This window comes from Scatophagus argus, chromosome 17 (assembly GCF_020382885.2).
Source record: "Scatophagus argus isolate fScaArg1 chromosome 17, fScaArg1.pri, whole genome shotgun sequence".
NCBI lineage: Eukaryota > Metazoa > Chordata > Actinopteri > Scatophagidae > Scatophagus > Scatophagus argus.
Window position 1 is genome coordinate 5581388 of NC_058509.1, and position 22824 is coordinate 5604211.

Here is a 22824-nt window from a genome sequence, read left to right on the forward strand (position 1 = left end):
GCCATAGCTCAAAGAATAACACACATGAAAAAACAAAGCAAAAAAAAATATGTGAAACATACACCTTTCTCTCTCACTTTTTACTCCCTCCACCACGTGCTGTACTAAGCAGCAAAGTTGTGGTTAAAGATCAGTTTTGACAGATGGTGTGGGAAAACAAAGAAATCCCATGAATATGTTTTACTTACTACAGTGAAATCCATTAAGTTGGCAGATTCTACAGACAATGCAGCATATGAGCATGATGTTGAGGTGGTGAATCTATGAATGCAGAGTGTTGAGTATGTTTAGGACTACACTCAAAATGTACTGCAGAAAGGGCTTACATGAATGCATGAACGGTCAAAACAGGTTTTAAGAAAAGGGCGTCATAATTGATGGCAGGGCTGGGTGGGTTTGGTCATTACCAGTGGACCAGAGCACAACATACCTTATCAAAAGTCTGGAATGTGGGAGGAAACCTTTGGACTTGGGTCAGTAAAGGTGACTGGGGTCATGAAAAGTAATTGTTATCGTATTAAAATGGTTTGCATGATAATAAACTTTTTTCTCTTGCACTGTACAAATATATTCATAAATTTTAACAAGAAAAATGTGCACGAATCAACCAGAATGTGGGAAATAAAAAGAAGACTCAGTGAATTAAGCGTTCAACCAAACCAGAGTCATCAGCAAGGTTGTGTTTTTGTTTTTCAGAAGATTGAATGAAGTTTGTTTTATGATGATCTGCAAGAAAAAAACCCCACTGTACCGGCCAACAATATAGTTCCTGTTTAGGGGGGAAAGTCTAGCTGTCTGTTTTGGTGTGGGATGCTGATGCTCTATTGCGACATCTAGTGGCAGTAAATGTCATATATCGAACCTTCAAGTTAAAATGAGCACACCAGTAACTTTTCAGTTGTGCCTGTGGATGGCACTGGATCATTAATGAATAAATTTTTTTTTCCTTTAAGTTTTGTGTACTAGGTTTTAGATGTTGCTAACCGAGCTGAGTAACCCTGTACCTTCTCCCGACTCGAGCTCAACTAAGACTCCACTTCGATTGTTGTCTTTGCTTCTCGTTGTTTCCAAACTATCTAGCTAGAGGGAAGAATTCAAACAGGCACACCCAGTTAAAAACCTACCTGGCATCTGGCAGTGACAGAAAGCCTCGTGTTCCGTTTGTCATCAGGACTCAGCCAGAAATGCATCACTGCTATTGTTTCAATCACTGTTTGCCTGCTTAGTATCTTTTTGAAACATCTAATGAGGAACACTGAGGTTCTAGTAGATCCCTTTTCCGAGTTACTTTGCCAAATTTCCACTTATCTCAGACACGTAAACAAAGATTTACAACAACAGTGATAATTAAAGAGATTTAGAAATTTAGACTTACCCAAAATAAGCAGTGAGTCACATAAAGGCATACTATGCAAGCGCTGTGGTTGCTGTTTGTAACCACACCATTCAAAGCTGCAGTAAGTGATTCTGGAGGAAGATAACTCGTTGTTAAGTCTTGTTCATTGGTCATCAGATACGGATGTTTTAGGCTGATGGCTCTCCAACTCAAAGTGTCTCTCACTGACTGGTTACTTATGTTGATTGCCCTAAATTTATTATGTACTGTAGGCCACATGATAGCTTCCTGTGTACTGGAGTAATTAAAAAGAACAGGAAGTTTTATTAACATATTTTAGTCACCGGTTTTGGTAGATTGTGTTCTACATGTTTTTCATTTTTTTAAAGGGTGGAGCAGCTTTTATTTCTTGGAATGAAGTTAGGGTGTCAACTCCTTTTCTGTTTACAAGCGTAAGGACTCTCAGTTGTTGTTGTGGTAATAATAATTCCTCATTTTGCCATATCCTCATTCTTGTCACTGAAAGAAGTAGTGTTTAAAGATACAAGAGCTTAAAAAATGGTTGGGTATGTTTGGTGTGTACACCAATCCGTCTTAACATTGACATCACCTAATGTTGTGTTGGTTCTATTCGAGCCGCCAGAAAGATTCCTCATGGACATGGGACCTTTGGGGGTGTCCTGTAGTGTCTGGCACCGGGACTTTGGCAGTGGATTATGTGGTTTGAAGGGGTGGGTCCTCTGTGTATCGGGCTTGCTCTGGCTTATCCCTCAGATGCTCGATCAGATTGGGATCTGGAGAAGTTTATGGTCAGGTTGCCGTGTTCCCTAAGCAGTTCCTGAACAGTTTTGGTGGTATGGCTGGGGGCGGCCGCTGCCATTTGGGAGTGCTGTTACCATAAACAATGTTTAAGTGGGTGGTAAATTTCAAAGTCATATCCACAGAAATGTCAGGTTGGAAGGTTTCCTAACAGAACATTGCATTTTAAAGGCAAAGTTCGCTTTATCTGTCAGTGGTTTTAATGCTGAGGCTGATCAGTGTATGTTCAGGTTCAGTTTTGTTGAATAAAAAGTTGGGATTGAAAGATAAAAATGATAATGGGATATCCCAGCTGTAATGGTTAAGGCAATGTATAGATGCTTTTTGTAACAGCTTATGTTTTATGCTTTATGTCTTTCATTCTGCATCTCCTCCTCTGTCTCTGTTCCATCCCTCGATGCTTCTCTTCCTCTCAGGGCAAAGAATTCAGCTACTCGGAGATGGACCTCCGCAAGCCCAAAAGATTTGCCACCTTTTCCTTTGGTTTTAAAAAGAAGAAGAAGAAACATGATGAAAATATCTCTAAGAGCACGTTCGGCCTTCATAGCCCAGGCGTGGAAGAAGAGGTAACCCCCATTTCCTGAGTGTTAAATTCATGACATTCATAAATGACTTTTTTTCTTTTTTGTTAGTCTGGAAGTTCGCCTTGTCGACTAGCCATATGACTTTATTGTGTTGTCTGACTTCTCAGTTACCCCAGTTTGTGACCTTATGTAATATCATTTTATGTATGTAATTAACATTGCAGAGTTAAGCAGTTGTTTTGCTGAAAGATACAACCAAGATTAAAAATCCAGAAGGTTGTTCGTTGGCTGTATTTCAAGAATCCTCAAGGACTCACATGTCCATCTGTCCATATATATATATATATATATATATATATATATATATATATTTATATTTTATGTTGTTTTTCATCATTTTTATTATCAGTGTTATACTATAACACTGATAATAATATTGACATGTAACTTTGATAAAGTTGCAAAGCAAAGACAAAGTTGCTGAACATAGCATTTAGCAGCTAAAATGGCAGATATTGTTCTCAAGTGCTAAAACAGAATGAATGTTGAACTTAAATTTACTATGTGACCAGAAACGTAACTGAAAATGAACAATAATGTGTTTTGCGTAAATACTGGATGTGCAAATAAGTAAGTTTGCTAGTCAGCTTAAAAGGTATTTCAGTGTTGTGTTGCAGGTTTAAGGATTCTAGAAAGACTCAAAACAGCAGTAAGTGTTGTTTAACAACCTTAAGATAACTATTTACCTTTCAGAGTGACAAAATCTAGCAGTGTGGCTCGCTTATGACAGCAGAGGTACAAACTGGGGCTAACTTGACACTCCTACAAATGATTATTACTTCCACAAAAGTGCTTAACTGTAAATTCTTCATTATTTCATGAGTGAAACTGTAAACAATCTTCTCCAGACTCCACTGGACCTCAGTCAGATGGAGTTGGATCAGGCCAACACGAAGACGACGTTCAGCATGTCTCAGCCTGAACTCGACACCAGCGATACATTCGACATCCCTTCTCCTCCCCCTGTGGCTATAAACCAGTCAGAGTCACATTTCACTTTCCCTAACAAGTCAAAGTCATCTGTTGTGACAAACGCTCAACTAGAAGCAAAGGACCCTCCGACAAACAACTCAGATCTTTCTGATGCACCTAAGGATCTGCAGGAAGCACCAATTGCTACCATTTCTGAGCTGCAGCTGGATAATCTAGATTCATCTGAGGATAAAGAGAACCTTCCTGTTCCTGATAATTCATCCCAAAGTGAGTCCAATTCAGCTGCCCCCACGACTCAGATGGAAACCACCTCTGCTGATGAAATCCAGACTGTACCTGTCACTCCAGCTAGCCAGCCTTCAGTCATACCTGACGCCTCAGATCATAAAGTAGCAGCTGCTGATTCGGGCTGCACGATCAGTGGCCCATGTGACAGTGACGTTCCCCAAGAGTCTGACGCAAAAACAGCTGAATCCACCACAGTTACTTCATCACATCACCAACCTGATGCCCCTGACACAGGTGACGCCACAGCTCCAGGTGATATGTCCTCCCTGGCAAGTGCCGACTCCAAAATTGTTGCCACTATTGCAACAGAGTCAACCCCTGTTGTTCACACTGAGTGCTCAGCTCTCAAAACAGATTCTGTTCCTGTCCCTCAAGAAGTCTTAATTTCTCGCACTGAGAGATCTGCTCCTGAAACTGCCACCAGTGCCATCACAACGTCAGGAGTTAACTGTGATAAGAGTGCACATCCTGTCAATCAAGATGAACTTTATGGAGCACTGTATGAGTCACTTTTTCCCCAGAGTTTTACCTCAGAGGCAATGTCATCCCTGTCGAACCCTCCACCTCAAATCTTTACAGAGGTAACATGTCTTAAGACCAAATTAGAACCTGTCATGGTTAAAACCTTGGATGAACGTAACACAGAAACTAATGTTAAATACTCTCGCCTGTCAACTTCACGTGAGTCTGACTCCACTGCTGGACGGATGGATGATGCTGTAGGAGGATATACTAACATAAATGCAGCCTTTAGTGAGAGAAAAGGGATTTCATCTGATGAGAGCTACAGATTTACTTCTTACCAAACGTCCTCTGTTTCTGAGCCTCATGGAGAGCCAGATATCCGCCGCAGATATCTGCCTTCCTCTCTCCATTCAGCTGCTGAAGAGACCAGATCAGTTGGCAGCAGTAACATTCCTTTCTCAGAGCTGACCCACTCCTGTTCGGAGGTAAAATCAAACAGTCTCAGCCTCATTAGGGACACTGTCGGGTCTGTTCCTGTGGTTCAAAACTCGGCCCCTCCCGTTTCTGACTGTGTGACATCCCAGGGGACAGATACTCAGGTTACTGAGTCCGCACGGAGAGTGATCCTGGTCAAAGAGTTAGTCACAGATGAGACAAACGCTGACGCTGGTTGTTGCTCTCCTGTGCCTGAAAAAATGAACGCAGACTCAGCGAAGAGTCTTGAGATTAAAATTGAAACAACAGGTCTTCCTGTACAGATGGATGGACATGATATGCCTTTAAGTCCAACATATCTGAGCGTAGGATCAGATGATGGCAGTGCCATGGAGGTCTACTACAGCGCTGAAGAGGACAACGCTGAGAGCGGGGATGAAGAGATGTACACAGTGGATGAAAGAGAAGAAATTAGTATGATAGGTGGGGTGAAAGAGATCGTCGGGCTGTGTGAGGAGTTTCCACAACAGAACGAGATTGCAGAAGAGGAGATGAGCCAGAGGGATGAGGGAGAACTGAGGGTAATTGCTAAAATGCAGGAGGAGGGAGACGAAATGGCCGAGGAAGAAAAGAAAGAGGATGGAAATGGCCGGAGTGAAGTGCAGCAACAAGAGCAACTAAGAGGTCAGAGTCCAGAAGCTCAGGTGCAAGAAACTGAAAAAGCTGAGTTTCTTTTGGGCAACGATACAAAGGGAAATGAGGAAGTAGCAACCACAGCAAAGGAGTTACTGGCCACACCGGTTCAGCAGGCGAACACACTGATGGTATGTGACTTTACTCCACCCTCCAGTGAGCCGAATGGGCAGGAGGAGGGAAACTGCATCGAGGAATTTGAAAGAGAAGACCACGTTAATGGAGAGAAACAAATCCCAAGCCAGGGGATAGAATATCTGGCATACAAAGACATTAGCAGTTCTGAATGTGTAGCTGCTGCTGCCAGTAATACAAAAGAAGAAGACACGATCACGCCCAAATTTAGAGAGGCAGAAGTTTCACTTACTGCTGCAGCAGACGAGAGAGGTGAAATGAGCAAAGAAAGCACAGAAACCAACAGTAATGCAACAAAAAGTGCCGTCACAGATACTTCTGGTGGAGTCAGGGTCGTCACAGGCACTTTGACACACAGTGCTGAGCTGCAATCAGATGCCACAGAGACTGAACACAATAGGGCTTCACAGAGTAGTGAGTGGGTGGATACAATTACTCAGAGCACAGACAGAAGCAGGACGATACCACAACAGGTGACAGTCGAGCTGTCAGCCCCAAACAGTGACACACACCCTGCACGCACTGAAGCTGCAGACACACCGACAGAGAGACACAATCATCCAGCAGAAGCCCAACTCCACCTGAATCAGGGGTAAGTGAAAACTTCTCCGTTTAGAAGACAAAAAAAGTCACATTTTTCTTCACTGTTGGAGTCCATAGCTGCAGGCAGTATGCGAACGTTACATAGCCCTTAACTCAGTGCGTAACTGGTCGTTTACTGGTGATAAACTTCAGGTTTAGAGAGCAATAGAGGAAAGTGCATCAAATAAGAGTTATTTTAGAAATCCATTAATGCTGTCATTTAGGAAATTGCAGCTCTGTAGCTGCTGTGCTGGTATGTACCTCATGTAGCCTCAGGGCTGTCTTAGACACATTAAGCAGCGCTGATGTCTTGCGAATGCAAAGAGATGGACGGGCAAGACGATAGACTTTAAATGGGTAACTTGCTCGCCTTACTGTTGATGGCTAAACATTTCCTGTGATAAAGAGGTCAGCGCTGGATGAGCTGCCCTGTTTACAAACAGAGCTGCCTACATATCTGTGTAGTTCTGAACACACTCTTTTGAATGCTGTAGATGATATGTGATAAAACCCTAAAAAACAACAAACAAACCTTCACGTTAGGATCCAGTTCCAGTGTAAAGTTAGCAAGTGGGGCCCTAGCAGTAAATGGATTGATTTTGCTTGTGTATTCTGTTTGTTCAAACCTGAGCTATCATTTATTGATTTGAAGGTTGTAACAATAGTTTGTTCACAGTCTCTTACACTACACAATGCACAGTGTTCACACTTGAAGGAAAAGGTGATTTATTATCCACTTATCCCTACCAAGCCATAAAATGTCTAAAATGCAATGAGCCGAATCTTTGAAATTTGATAAATTGAATCAAACACTGAACTTCTCGTAGCAATATGGGCGTCAACACTTTTCAGTTTTGGTTCTCTGAGCTTGCACGTGTTGCTTTTTCTCTCCAACCCACAGCTAAATGCTACACATTTTACGTCACATCATCATTCTGCAACGTAAAATAGAGAAAAGCCACGAATGCGCAGATTTGAGCAAATGTTCTGCATTTTTTGCTTCATAAATTTCCTAAATCATTGTGGAATAATTCTATAACTCAACCACTCGATTAATCAAGCAATTCTTTTAGCAAAACATGGATGAATGCTTTCGTGTTGTGCTATAGACCCTCTTTTAAGCGCTGATGGTCAACTGGTACACTTTGCTGTATTGTGTTTTTTTCACAGGAGGTATTTGCATATTGAGCTCAGATACAGGTAGGCTGAAAGGGATAGTTTCATTCTCGAGAACAGAACAGAAGATCGTCTACACTGCTTCAAGCTATTCTTACAACAATAATCTTAAATAGATAAGGCTCCTCACGGGGAGGGGCTTTGTGCACAGGTATGACTTAATTTTTCTGCTGTGGGAGTGTCTCTCAGTTATTGGCTTGTGTTCCATCTGTCACATCATATTTTACATCAAAGAAGAAGGCGCAAACAACAAGTGAGATACCTTGGCAGATAATTAAGTCTTTGTACTAGAATGCCTTCAGAAATTGCATATCTAGTGAATGAAAATGTCGGCCTTTTGGCTTTCAAGGCATTCAAAGTTATATAATATCAGCAATTTGTATCTTGTGTGCACCGTAAATGGTCTCTACAATCACTTTAGTGCTTGACATGTCATGGAATCTCATTGTTCAGTCAAGTACTACAGAAGGTAGGCAAGACTCCTTCTGAGCATTTGAAGAACGCACTCTTGGGTTTTAAAGGTCTTAGTTCCCGTTCACCATTTTTAAAATCCAGGCAAAGCAAAGCATTGTACGCATAGACAACAGTTGGTGGTGATCCTTGAAAGATGTTTGCACAAAGGCAAAATTTGGAGGATCATGAGCCCTTCAGTGGTATTTAATGGGGGGGTGATGGTGTTCATGTGCCAGGAGCAGAGCAACACAAAAAAACATGTTGTCATTGCAGTGAAAGCTTCCAACTTTAATGTGACTTTCTCCTGATATGATGATCCACTTCAGCTCCCCAACACGTTCTAAAACCTGTAGCACCATGTCTCATGCCAGATGGGTCATTTTCTTATTAACCCGGTTGCGTAACACGTTTGTGTTTTGGCATTGCAACAATTTTATCTGACGCTGGCCTTTGTACAAGTATTTTAATTCACATGAAATGAGGTGAATGAGGCTAAGGAGGTTAGTATTCAGATCAGGTAGATATTGTTGATTGATGTCATAATAAAAGTGTTAGATTATGAGGCAACTTTGCTGCATCATGTTTTCAAAACCACAAGAGGGCAGCACAGACATGTCTGTTTATTAAGAAGGGGCACTTCTGGTTTGCAGATTGCCATATTACAAAGTTATAAAGGAAATGGGAAATGGTGGAGGTTTTTTGAGTAATACAATACAATAACAACATTAAAAACAGATTTTTTTAAAGGCAAAAGAAAAACCACATACATCAGAATAAAGAAATCATTGTAGCTTTTTTTTTTAGCCTCTTATTTATGTTTAGATTTTAAAATAGTTTTCATGTGCAAAACAGCCTTCTGCTTTGGAAAACATCTAAAGAAGGAATTTGTTGGTACCGGTTGAGTGATGGCAAGGAGCTGAAATATGTCTGTTACTTCATGGCAAATAGTGAAAGACACAGCATCAACAAAGAAGGTGTTTAGTGATGCAGATCTTTTCAGCCTAGTGAGTGCTGCCAGCAAACCAAACTGTTGCCTGCACTTCAAACAACACTCATGGAGAGGTATTCTGATGCTTACTGCTTATGCTTATTGAAAGATGAGGCATTTAGCCAGCCCCACCTGTGTTACAGGGTTGTTGTAGGTCTGGTTGTGTCCTGACAGGAAATGGGTAGTTTCTCCAAGGGTCCACTGGTTTAAAAAAAGCGTATTTTTGTCATCCTTTAAAATGAACTTTTTTTCACGGCAAAACGTGGTTGTTAACATCTGCCATGCCAGTAAGGCTAGTTTTTCTCTTGTTTCCTTTTCAGTGTTTTTCTTCTTGCTCCATCACGATCTGAAAGACACACCAGGGTGTGTGGACGTGTGCGTGCCAGGATTAGATTTGAAGTCAGTTGAGCCACTTGTAGCTCTGTAGGCATGACCCTGCCACTGAGCTTTGTCCTTTTGTTTTCTCTCCATGTGTGACTGACTGTCTGGTTGTCACCTCCTTGAGACACAAGTGGAATGACAAACTTGTAGAGAATTACTTCTGTGGTAAATCAGCTGCTGCAAGCAGAATATGTGGAAGGACCACATCTTGACCTGACAGAAGTCATCTTCAGGAAATCTTTCCGTGCCTTGGAGCCTGTCAGGTTCACTTCCATAGAGGCCAAGCACTTTGTTGTACAACATTTAGCATTTGTCACTAAGTTTTGTCTTAAATAAGTCATTTTTAGGCTGTTGTTGGACTCTTGACTTTTGACCACCATTTTCCATTCTAAGACCCACTGAACTTAACTCTCTGAGTGAATGCCTGCCATATCTATTAAAAAAATCATTTGATTTTGTCACTGCAGAGGCAGTTGTTACAAGACCCAATGCTTCATCCACAATAAAAAAACAATTTACATTGTGGCCCTGTTTTATTCAGCATTTTAGTAAACAAGACTTTTGTTCTTGTAAATGTGTAAAAACAGGAAGTTCAGCCCTAATACTTCATGGCATGGAGGCGATGTAGACATGTAACAAATGGACATGTAATCTGTCAGTCAGTCATGACCAAATCCCTGTGATGTGTTCATGGATGCAGTTACCTTTAACACTGTGATTGATGGTGCTTAAACTGCACTTAATATCTCCTCTTCGAGTTCAGTTAAGCTGCATGGCTTGCCGCTGTTTGACAAGAGAGAAAGAGAGATGGTAGTTCTTGCAGGAATTCAAACAACTACAGCTTGCACTAATTTACCCTAAGTAAACAATTATTTAATCCCCTGTAGTTATGTGGAAAGAAGGGAGCCTAAATGAGGTAAACGTGCCAGTGGTACAAAGTGTTTTTTTTGCTCTGGAGGCTCTGGAGGCTCTGGAAGGCGGCCTCTCATGAGTTAACTGCAGCTTGCATGCATTCTGCTTGAGTTCAGCTATTTGCACAGAGCTTGAACAGGCAATAATTCAAAATAAACATCATTAAAGGCTCCACCCTAGATTCCCTGTTGTGTTAATGTGTCTGCAGTCTGCGTAGAGCTGTGTTTCAAAGCTGAAGCAATGTGTTTTTTGGAAAGAGCTGGCTTCAGCAGTACTGCTCTGGCCAGTGCAGGGTGCCATAAAAACCAGTTCATTAGACACAGACTGATGTGTTCGGTTCACCGAAAACATCAGCATGTTGGATCTTGAAAGGCTTTGATGCACCACGCCGTTCATAGCTTCCAGCTGTACCTTTGACATGCGCATGTTTGTCATTTCAGATCGAGATGCCTTAACCGGAGATTCAAAACAAAAAGGAATGCTTGTCACCATGGCTTGATGTTGTTTTAAAGTCTATTGTTGACTGAATTCCAACCTTTTTTTTTTTGTTTTAAAGGGGGTGTGGGGCGTGCATAGATCAACAGCAGAGAGTAGATTTTTTAGGCTGTAAATCATTACTGAAAGAAGAGTATTTGCTGAGGCAGATGTTATTCTTTGATCCTCAGAGGTGTGTAACCAGGTGAGACAGAGAGCTTTAAAATACACCAAGTTCATACATAATTACACGTTACGTTTTCCTTTCATATGCAAATCTCACATTCCCCAAACCGAGTGTCACTCAGTTTCCTCGCACGTATGGACTGTTGATGCTGACACATTTTCTGTCACGTGTGTGTGTCCGTGGATCTTGATTCACAGGTGTGTCTGTATGCAGTGTGGTCACAGATTATTACTGCATCTTAGTACACAAATGTATCATGTGTGCCCACGCTAAATGTCTGCCTGCCAGTCTTCTCAAGTCTCATAGGTCAAATGTTGCATAGCGACCTAAGAGGAGGTTAAGAGTCACTGCCAGAATTTGCAGTGCACTTAGAGGTAGGTGTGGTCCTGCTGTTAGAGCAGCGATATACTCACCATGTCCCAGGAGAAGCTCTTATCAAGCAAGCATCTTGCATTATTTATTTATATATTTTTTTTTTGGGCATAAGTTAATCTCTCAGGCAACATACATGGTGTGAAAGTAATACCTGAAGACATTAATCAAGGCTGAATGAGAAACTATAAAAGAAAATACCTGATTAAAGTTTAAAATTGAAGAGTAAGTATAACCTGGTTCGTAGTTTAGGGTCTGTTTGATATGTAGATCGATTCTTGTCTTTGAAATGAAAGGGAAGATTAACCACCATGTTGACGTTATTGTAAACACAGACTCGGTTCATTAACTTTGAGCTGGATCTGCAGAGCCAGTCGCTGGAGACTGACTCACTGTGTTTGGTCTGTGTGTGGACGCAGGTCTGTTCAGGACACGAGTGTGTTCAAGGTCACCGATACTCACATTTTTTGCATCCGTGATGCTTGATGAGCCTTCGTATTGCTGTGTACAGTCAAGTTCTCAGCATGCATTTATTTCTGCATATTTTTCAGGAGAGACATTTATTTATTCTTTCTACTGCTATCTACAACAAATACTGCACTTAATAAAGTATTTGATTACATTTGTTATCTTTTCTGTTATGTTCAAATGACAAATCTGGCAAGAGAAAACATAACAGGGTCTCATTTATCATCCAAAAAAAAATTGATTTTCTCATTTGGACTGTGGCTTTCCTTGACTTAACCTTTATTTGTGCTGGCATTACGTAGAGAGAAATTGCAAGACAGGTCGTGTCAGTTTAGGCTGATTTGAAGCTTGCAGGTCACAGGTGAGTCAGTTACAAATGGCATTTTTAGAACCAGTTTGAGCAGGGTTTTTTGATACTCGGCATCTTCTGTGAATCAAAAGTAAGACAAATTTCGAGTATAAATCTGGGAACATTTTTATGAACCCCAAGTCTCATTATGACTAAGAGTTTTTCTCTTTTTGTAGCAGCAGGTGCAAGTATTTCACTGAAACAATGATATTATCATTGACCTTTGATTAATCCATCTCAGGCATTGCTCTCATATGTGTCACCTGTTTGATTATAGTGAGTCACAATATACATTCTTTGTGTAGGTTTCACAACCCTCTGACCTTTTACTGGAAGTCACCCACACAGACTGTTCAAGCAAAGCAAAACCTTTTGTGGTTAAAGTCAACAGACTTTATAATCTTGGCCCCTCCTTGAAACCTTCCTGCTATGTATAGTGTACAGCTCCGATGATGTATTAAAGGTCAAATGATTCCAATGATGGAGGATCGAATCAAAATTACAACCGGACTCATGAAAGCTTTGTGACATCCAGTTTAAAGTTATATTATTTTATTTTAGTCGGGCAAACAATGCATATGGTGATGGTGAAGTTTTTAAAACGTGCAAAAACTGCCACCACAAATCACTATTAAACAGATCCTGATTTCAGCAAATACATTTTCAAATCAGGGAAAAAGCTAAGGAAAGGAAAAAAGTCCAAAAATAGAGAACACCAGTTCTCTAACTTTAAGGCTTTTATGTCTACAGTGGAAATCATTACATTTTAGCTTTGTTCTAGAATTTTTGACCATATTCAAATATTTTATGAGTTTGTACTGAGTCTAATGCAGAAGAAAATGACACCGTTGATCTTCCCCATCATTATTTGAATCCAACAGCCTTAATAACAAGAGGAGAAATACCAGCCTCATGGTGCAACAGAACATCTTTTGCTTCTGGATGAGCACAGTAGAAACACATAATTCACGTCATCATATTTTCTTACAGAGGAATCTCAGCAATTACATGTTTCACGCTCATGAAGTTGGGCAACTTTCAAACTCCACGACTCTTCTTTGTGACACAGACTTTAAATCGGAAGTTATACAGAAGCCAAATTAATTTTTTAGAGTTTTGAAAGCTCCCTCTCTGGAGATTTTGCAGTAGTGCTTCTCATGACAAGTATTTGCACATGATCCCGATGGCAAAACCTGTTTGTGTGTCCATGTGTTTGTGTGACAGTGTTTGTGGATAGAGTTAATCCAGCTGAAACTTAATTTAAATTCTTTACTTACTTAAGATATTTCAAATTATTTCAACCATTATATGTCAGAAATATAGATAACAAATGAATCAAACAGATGTTGCAGGCATCAGGCCTTTGTAAACTTGGTTTGACATGGCACGCAAGTCAACCTACTCAAAGTTGTTTTGTATAATTTACATTGTTGGCATTGCTCACTAACCACACCCTAGAGGTACTGCAGTGCTTGATATGCTGTGGACCAGTTGCCATTATCCTATTTATCCTTTATATTTCCTGTTTCGTCATCTTTGCCTGTTTTTCCCTTTTCTCTATATTTACCCAGGTCCCCTACAGCTTCAGAGACGCTCACTGCAGCTTCAGAAGTCTTTGCTTCAGAAAATCAGTCAACTAAAGCTGACCAGGAATCAGCTGACAAAATGTATTCAGGCTACAGCAGCCTGATAACCAAACTGTCCGTAAAGAACTCATCTCCTACTAAAGAGGATGAATCTAGATATCGTTTCCATAAAGTATCACTCATCAGTGGGGCTGATACCAGTGAGGCCAGCCAGGATACAGTGGACAAATCAAGCGCCACTGAGACTGAATTGAATGGAGAAGATCCCAGCTCAAAGTACAAATGGAAAAATAGATTTGAAGGGGTTTCACAGTACAAATCGTACGGAACAGAGGATTACACGTCCTCTGATTCTCTGCGTTACAGGACGTCTGACACCTACTCTGGTACCTCCTCCTCCTTGTCCTCCTCTGCTCTCCCTGAGACTGTAGTGTACAGATATCATGGCAACACCTTTTCCTCCTCCTCCTCCTCTTTCTCCTCCCCCTCTTCAGAGGAACATATTACCCTTGGCAACAGGCTGAGCGACAGCAGCAAAGTTTTCCTGAGCGGTGAGGGCGAGCCAGCAGGAGAGCAGAAAGATGAGCAGAGGAAAAGCTTAGTGGAGCAGGAGGAGGAGCCTCCTACTGCACCTGCAGGTGAAAGAGAGCCACAGAGAGAGGGAGAGTCAAAGAGGATAAAGTCACGCTGGGAGATACAAGAGCTCCCTGTGCCCAGCTTCTCCTTGGCAGAAGAAACCAGCCACGACAACGTCGACAGTTTAAAGGAGGATAACGACGATTCCTGTTTTACTGGAGTGTTCCAGGCCACGCTCGTGGAGCTTGACTCCGACCCCACAGCTGCCCCCTCCTCTCCCCCTGCCTCCCCTAAAGCAGACGCCTCCAACCAGTCTGATATGGATAGCCTGGTGGATACCCTGAAGAGCATGGGACCTTCCCTGAGGTCGAGGAACATGGGCCTGCGTGGAGCTCCTCCCGTCCTCATCTCCTCCCTGCCACCAATTGTCGAGGATGCTCCCAGCCCTGTCACTGCTGATGTCCCTGATTCTCACACCAGCCTCATAAAAAAGACGGAAACAACAGGCAACTTTGCAGAGTCCCGCAACGGACTTTACACTCTTCCAGCTGACCTGGGACTGAAGAGGAGTGCCGCCAGAGACACTCGCTCTCCACTGGAACTGATGAAGCAGAACCAGCAGGTACTGAACATTCAGAAACAAATGAATTAATTGTCTTTTGTTCATGCAAACCTTCATATCTGCAAAGTTTTGGCATTAGTTTTCAAAAAACTTACATGAAATTACATTTTCATCCTCACTGCATAGAGCATTTTTCTCGTTGTGTAAGTTTTATTGCTCTTTCACACAAAATACATGTTAATAACTAAATGTTTTTATTGTGATTTATCTTAGTAGTAATAGAGGACATGATTCTTTAAATGACATTTTGCAAAAGCAGTTCTATGACCAGTTGAGGTAGAAGAATTAGTATATTTATAAGAAGAGAATCTTTTTTCATCATTTGAGGTTTGACTGGTTCTCTTTTAATTACATTGCACTTCATCTGCATTTTTTCAATGGCACTGAAGTGGAGAATTAGCGCCACCAGCTGGATGTCTTGATGCACCCATAGTAGTGAATGGAAGTGTTTGTGACATTTTCTTTTGTAGATTTTCCTGAGATTCAGTTGAAATTTGCACTACACTAAACTAAAATGAAAAAAATGAATTGAAAGACATGGTTACAAAAATTTAAAAGATAATTGTGCTGTAAGAGATAAGAAGTGTCGGAAAAAAAAGTTATTTTAAAAGTATTTTTTCCAAAGTTGTCAGTCCTGCAAATAGAACGAGGAGCACGACTAGATACTTTTTTAGGAAAATGTGTTTTCTTTTTATTGCTTTAACTTACTGTTATCCTTACTGCATGTCCTCAATCACCAGCAGGACCAGCAGCAGCCTGCAACAAGAGGTCTGAACTCATCCTTAAGAGCATCTGCGACCAACAGTATTGTAATGAGAAAATCCTCAGACTCTTTTCTTGAGGACTTACACTCTCATGTGCTTAATGGAAACGAAGTATCTTCCATCCTTGGCTCTCGCTTAGACAACAGTGTTATCTTTGCAAGCCAGAAGTCAGCATCCGTAGATCAGACACTGGAAAACAGACCAGCTCTTCACCCACTCCTCCGCACCAGCTCACTACCAGAAACAGGTCTTTTAAATGATCGCCTGCATGTGGGAAAGAAAGACCTTGAACCGGGCAGTGGAACCGATCCAGCGGGATCCCGATATGAGCGCTTCTCCTTCCTTTTGAACTCCTCATCCTCCGCCTCTGGCTCCTTGACTGGGGCTGAAGACTCCAACAATCGTGTAAGCAGGCCTCCACAGTCAAGCATCAGCTCGCCACCCTCCAGCAACAGTCCCACCCGCCTCCTCAGTCCCACTGGCTCCATTGACCTCCACAGGTCTTTGAACGCCACAGACTCCCCCCTGTCTGTCTTTGGGCAGACACAGGTTGGGGGGGCAGGTGTAAGTAGTGGAGGATTCTTCACTCCCACCCTGCAGAGGACCATGAGTGGTGAAGGCTCCTTGGGGTTAAAGCAGACTTCATTATTCAACAATGGCCATGGAGGGTCTCCACTCCAGAACCAAGAACAGGAGGCTGAGAAGAATTTAGCATTGAAATACAGAGCCTTCCCTGATGCTTATGTGAGTATTATTAGTATAGTCTTACTAATACAAATTACTGTTACTGAGCAATCAGATCTGTTAGCTGTAGGCTTACATGTAACATGTAGGTGTGGGTTACGTCATCATAGTTATTAATCTTACATTGCCAACATATATAGATCATATGTAGATAATAAATAGATATATTATGTAAAAAACAGAACTGTTACCTAATTGCATTCACTTGCATCCAAGATTTAAGGTTACTTACGTAACCTTGGTTCTCTGAGTAGTATGAGTGAGTGTCTGACCAGACCACCATTCTTACTCTTTTGTAGTGAGGAAGAGGTGAGTGTTTTTGGATGACTGGCAGTGTAGTGTCAAGCCCTTTATAGGAGGTCAGTCTGCAGATGTTCCCAATGTGAGACGCGACAGAATGCTGTGACAAGGAACAAATACGTGTGCTAACCAGATCAAGATGTTTATGACAAGAAGCATTGGTGGTCACGCCGTCTTTGTGCACAGGAAACCTCCTGCTTTCAATTCCGTTTATGTGAGAAATCACTTAATCGGAGACACAATATGAAATGCACAAGCAAGATGTTGAAAAAATGGGGATATTTGAATTTCTAAGGATTTTTTTAATTTCACCTTTTGCTGATTAGCTTGTATAACGTATCTATGTAGTAGGAGGCCTCAGCACAGGGAACAGATGTGCACACAGTATATGAATAATGCACTTTTCTGCTCTCCAAGGAGAAGGTAAGTGGAGGAATGCAGAAGAAGAAGAAGCAATGTTTTTTTATTTTTCAGTGTGCACAGTGTGGTCAGTGGAAGGTTGTCAGAGGTTTGAAATGGTGGCCTTGTCTGAGGTAACAACATACGAGATACAATCCTCTACATGCCTTCATGCACTTTCTCTGTGGGCATCGCTTAGCCTCGCTATCAGACCTCTCCTCCTTGCTGTTGTGAAAAAACACAATCAGGTCAGCTTACAATTGTTGAGTGCGATGACTTCATTTGTGGTTTGTTGTGCAGAACAAAAGTCACTCTCTCTTTGTGAGGCTTTTGTTGGTACACCTTCACATACTAAACCGTTTATAGAGTTTCCTGCTTCAAATATTTGAAGGGCACGATCATTCACTTGAAATGGAAGTGGCTGCTCAGATTAGTACGTTGTGCAGCAGTAGACACAAAACGGTCTGTCGGTGGCAAAAAAAAAAAAAAAAAAAATCACACAGAAAAGGGTGTGTCGTCCAGCCTCGTGTTCACACATGTTTGCACTTGTTCTCTCATGAAAGCATTCGTGTGAGCATAACTGATTGGGACATGTCTTAAAATGATTTTTATTTGCAACAGAGGGAACATCAACTGATGTGTGCTGCACACGAAGGAGTACGCACACACATGCAAACTAACTCTAGACCACTTTCCTTTCTTCTTCCTGTTTAACACCTCAGCAAAGAAACCACAAAAGGCTCATTTCACACTCAACCATTAAGAATTATAATTAAGTGCTGAAAGTGCAGTCATACCAACAGTTAGAAACCTGGCAACCACAGAATGACCCCCTGAGGGAAGGTTGGGATGTTGTGACAAGCTGTAATACCAGTACATTACATTCGCTGCAGTTTATCATTTGTTGATCGTTATTCTTCTGTGAATCTGTGATAGGGGGGTTTACTGTCCGTGCAAATACAACAGGACTGTCACCTGGATTCTAGAGGTGTAACTAAGAACTCATTAGACTATAGTTTGTTCCTGTGTGGTTTAAAAAGCAAATGTTTGCACACAACGTTCAAACAGTACTCGGTTCGCCTCTGCGATGTTCAGTGGAATGGCTTCAGTGGCTCGTTTTTACACACACACACACACACACATACACACACAGCATAACCACAGCTCATATTACTGACCAGGCCACAGAGACTGATAACTAATTTCAGATGGTGGATTTGGGCCTGGAAAGATCTGTAGGGGTACATATCACTGCAATAGATGTGGTCTTTCAGTCACTAGTATCTCCTCTGTCGAGACTTTTATCAGTTAAAGTAGTGTGTTGGTGTCCATTTATGACCAGGGTGTGAACAGGGATGTGTTTTACAGCTTTATCCTGCTTTGCTCCTGCCAGCTGACAGAAAGACAAGAATAGAATAGAAATACTCCAGGGAGAGAAGGAATTGGAAACATTGGAATATGTGACTTTAAGGGAAGACGCTGCATCTCTCTTTGTCAAAGTATGCATGTAACGGTCGCATGCATGTAAATTTCATGAATTCAAAGCATCAGTGGCCCTTTGTCAGCTGATGGCCATGAGACTCTCAGTCAGAGCACTTTTTTGCTTCCGTCTGTCTTTTTCTGTTTGTGTCTCCACGGGGCTCCCCACCCATTTCAGCTATCTGTCTGTTCCTGCAGACACACGGCCACACCTTGCCTTTTGTATTCGTCCTTGTTTTTGTTTGCTATTTGATGAAGTGGAGTTGACGGAGTGAAATTTGAAGGTGAAGGTGACAGAGATTATGCATTCCCTTCTTTGGGTTTCATTTGCTTTGTTCATCAGCTATCTGCAGCATAGGTTAATACTTATTTTTTTTTTCTTGAATACATCATTTGCTGAAACTGTAAAATCCATCTGCAGTAACTAATTTTATGTGAGAACAGATCTTATGCCCACGCTGCCAGGTGGTGGGACCGGAACAAAAGCAGATAGTTGTTGAGTTTGTGTTTCTGTTGGGCATCAAGGCAGCAGTAAACACATCACTCCCCATGAATGACGCCGTTGTTTGACTTTTTTTTTGAGCTGAGTGAAGTTAACAATGGACAATGCTGCGCTGAAGAGATTTTTGTTCAGGCTGGGGCTAAACGGTTAATTGTGTTAATTGCATTTTGAAAGAAATCACAAGAGCTGCAAGTGCCCTAAGAAGCTGTAGCATGTGACAGCTTGAACCATGCTTTTGCAGTCTTATAGTTGTTACGCTTTCTACCAACCAGCACTGCCTTGTAAATTAACTGTAAGGAGTAACTGTGAGAGTGATTCAAGTCAATGGGACTGCTTGTAACACCTTGTCAACACTCTATTCTCTCTGTCCATCACCTGTTTGGATCAGGTTTTTCTGCCCAAAAGCATCAACGTACTTTACACTATACTTGTCATATGTCAGAAGAATGTAAATGTTGACTTTTAGTCTTTACTGATTATGCAACATGACAGCAAGTCCCTTGCAGAGTAATCGCAGGAGGCTGACAGATGGAAGGATGCAGCTCTATGGTATGGGAAACTTTTTTTTTGCCATTGTTGTGTGGTCTGTTTGTGAACAGTAATGAGTCACTCTTTTATTTACGAGGTCAGTGCTGAAAAGGCATCACATGCCCCCGAGCTTGATTTCACTGCAAGCGCAGAAAAATGCTCTGGTGCAGTTTAGAAAATTCTAAATTCGGTTGGGTTCTAAAAGATTAGTGAAATTTGGCTGCAGATGGTTACTTTTTTTCTCAATTAATCTGCTGGAAAGCTTTTCCAAATTAAAATAAGACTCATGAGAATGAACTGAAATAGAAGCTTCTGTATCAGGCCCTCTTTGGTTGGTAACATGAGCCCGAAGATAACCTGTTTTCTACCGTGCAGAGTGTAGAGGCCAAGTGATACCTGAGACCACACACACACACACACACACACCCACATACACAGATACACCAGTGTCTCTGGTAAATCTATATGCAAATTACTGCGTCCTAACCTGCTACCACATTCCACAGTCGAACAAGTGAACATCCCAGAATTCCAGCGGCATACCAGTCGAGATTCAGAAAGCCGGAAACGTACACCATATACAACACGCAGAACACATCTCGGATGACCTCAGGCTGTTGTTTTCACCTAGGGTAGTACTGCAAGGCATCAGGTTGAACAGGTAGAGGGGAGGAATGTACTCCCACCTGTAAAATAGATGCTTGTGTGTAACAAGGGATGTCCTTTCTGACATCCTCTGAACCTGTTCTTCAGAAGGACATCAAATAAACAATGTTTGGACTGTCTGACAGGTGTAAAATCACAAGTTTGAAACTGGGTGTCTTCTGAATGGTGGCTGAGGTCGTTGCATCATTATGTTTTATGTCTTAAAGGATGTCTTGGCTTGTGTTGCTCTATTGTCTGCACTTCTTCTATAGACTCGACAAAAATAAATATAAATATGTGGGCTTGTAATAGTGATCAGTAAGTTCAGGGGTATACTCTTTATTTTGATGACAGCATTCCTCCAATGTATATCACATTTTACTTATGTACAGCAATGTTTTATCCTGGCTTTAATCTGGGCCTTTTTAAGCACATTAATACATTGTTAATGAACAGAAAAATCTCTAACTGCTAAATACTCTACAGAAAGTTTACTAAAATGTTTTTTTGTTCTTTGTCCACAGCTCACTAAAGAGAAGGAACATGGGAAGCTCAATCCTCGCCCTGGAAAGGTTAGTCTCCACGACCACAAAGTACACTCTTGATTATGCAGTCGCGGCACATGTTCAAAGCCGACAGCCGGTGTGTCTGTGTTATTATGTGGGATAATTTTCTCTGGCACTTCTCTTATGATGACTTAAAGTGCATTTTTAAATTCCAGATTGCCATTGCCAAATTTGGTACTGATAAGATGATAAGATGAACTTTATTGATCCCGCAGTGGGGAAATTCACTCAGTCATCACCAGGGAATGAATGCCGATAAGGTTCCCATGAACCTCAGATGTGCTTTCTGTTTAATGCTAACTGGCAAATGTTCACATGCTAACACTGCAAAATGCTAAAGCACTGGTGTTCCAAAGCGCGCTGCTAGCACGGCCTCCAGATTTTTGTTGAAATTAACATGAAACGGATTTTAAGGCCTTGTCACATTTTTGTAGCAATATTCAGAATGCAATAAGAGAATGTAAAAGCTTAAAGTGCCTCAGTACATGTGACTGTAGAGAAGTTTGTCACAGTGTTTCCTGTCTGCCATGTGGTGTAGTATTGCGCTGTTACTCATTCATTCACAGAGGTAAACCTAGTTTACCTTTGGTATTTAAGTTTAAGTTTCTCTTTTGGTCACATGTCCTCCCTGTAAATGCTATTTCATAATCTTTTTTTCAGTACAGACTTAATCCAGGCTTAATCCCTTTGTTCTTCGTCAGATAACCAAAAACGTGTGTGGAATTTCAGGCAGTGATTGATGCCGTTAAACTACATACCTGCTACTTTTGCCTATCCCAGGCCACATACGTGATTAACTTTTAAATGTCAGGCCTGCTCCTGCACGCAGCTGACGATTGTACGTTTTCTCACCGAGATTGTCCGTGACGGATCTGACTGCTAGAGGTGGAGCTGACATTTAGGTTGAGCTTTTGGGTATTCTTCCACGCTGCAGGGCCTCAGACCTGACTGGACTAAACATGCCAGCACTGTAAGCGAGAACCGGTTTCCTCAGAAGCTTCTGAACTGAGCTACAGCATTAAGAGACAAAGAACTTCCTAGCAGGAAGAGAACTATTCTTTTCTATGCTGACTGATTTTAGTATTGGTTGAAACATATAACTTTTTTTCTTTATTTGTGCAAATTCTCTCTCTGCTTTTTTGTATTGCAAATGCTAATAGTAAATATTCAGGACCAGTACTGCTGTGCTTTTCTGTTGCCATGCTGATACCATCCTTCTATCGGATGTCTTAAGGGGATCTGCATGAAATTTAAGTTTCATGCTTGCGTATGAAACTGGGGATAATGCTACTGGATGGTATTGCTCCATTCTTTAATTTCACATAACCGAATAAAGGATTAACAACAGGTTGAACTCGGGCCTACAGTAATTCTTTGTGATTACTGTAATTTTGTCTGGTCTGCCCTTGTGTTATTGTCACTATCATGGTAAATGGCCTCTAATATTAACATTGACTTTCAAATTAATCACCATGTTTTATTTGATGAATGTCTTAATTCGCCAAGCTTTAGACTGGATTATCCTTCTGCTTAAATATCTTAAAATGTCCTACTGAGGCTGCAGAGCTTGCAGGGAAGTGCCCCTCGGCCCCATGGCTGAGTTGCACTCCTGTACTGGACAGAGAATCCTCACTATGATCAATTCTCACATCTGTCCATCTTTTCTCTAGATGTACATCTTTGACCGGCCAGGGATGTGTGGTCAGAGGATCGAGGTGCGCAGTGATGTCATTGACGCTACGCCGTGGGAGCTGCAGGAGACCATTTCCATCAGAGTAGTCAGAGGAGGGTGAGTCATTGAACTGCACCGAGGCGTTTACACGTGCTTGCTGTTTCAACAGTGCAATAGCACATATTAACTGCACGCAGTGTGCATACAATCTTGGAATACACCACGTGACACGGTTTAGATTTGGGGACAATGGGGCCAATGTTTCGGGGCTTCCGGCATTGCCAGCAGAAATCCCGGCCCAAGACTTCCTCTTCCATGAACTGGTCAGTGATTAGGTGTAGTTAGCACACATAGTACGCTGTGCCAGAATGTTCCTCCACAGATTTAATGGTCGCGTTTGGACTGTTCGAA

At 41.6% G+C, this 22824-nt stretch overlaps 1 protein-coding gene across 1 annotated transcript in view; it reads left to right on the top strand.

The window, feature by feature from the left end:
- Positions 1-22824, top strand: part of crybg2 (crystallin beta-gamma domain containing 2) — a 39766-nt gene that overhangs the window by 8160 nt on the left and 8782 nt on the right. The window contains exons 3-8 of the mRNA XM_046417632.1: positions 2572-2721; positions 3588-6280; positions 13602-14814; positions 15555-16322; positions 20700-20747; positions 22412-22530. Coding sequence (XP_046273588.1) covers positions 2572-2721; positions 3588-6280; positions 13602-14814; positions 15555-16322; positions 20700-20747; positions 22412-22530 — 4991 coding nt within the window. The remainder of the gene's footprint in view (positions 1-2571; positions 2722-3587; positions 6281-13601; positions 14815-15554; positions 16323-20699; positions 20748-22411; positions 22531-22824) is intronic.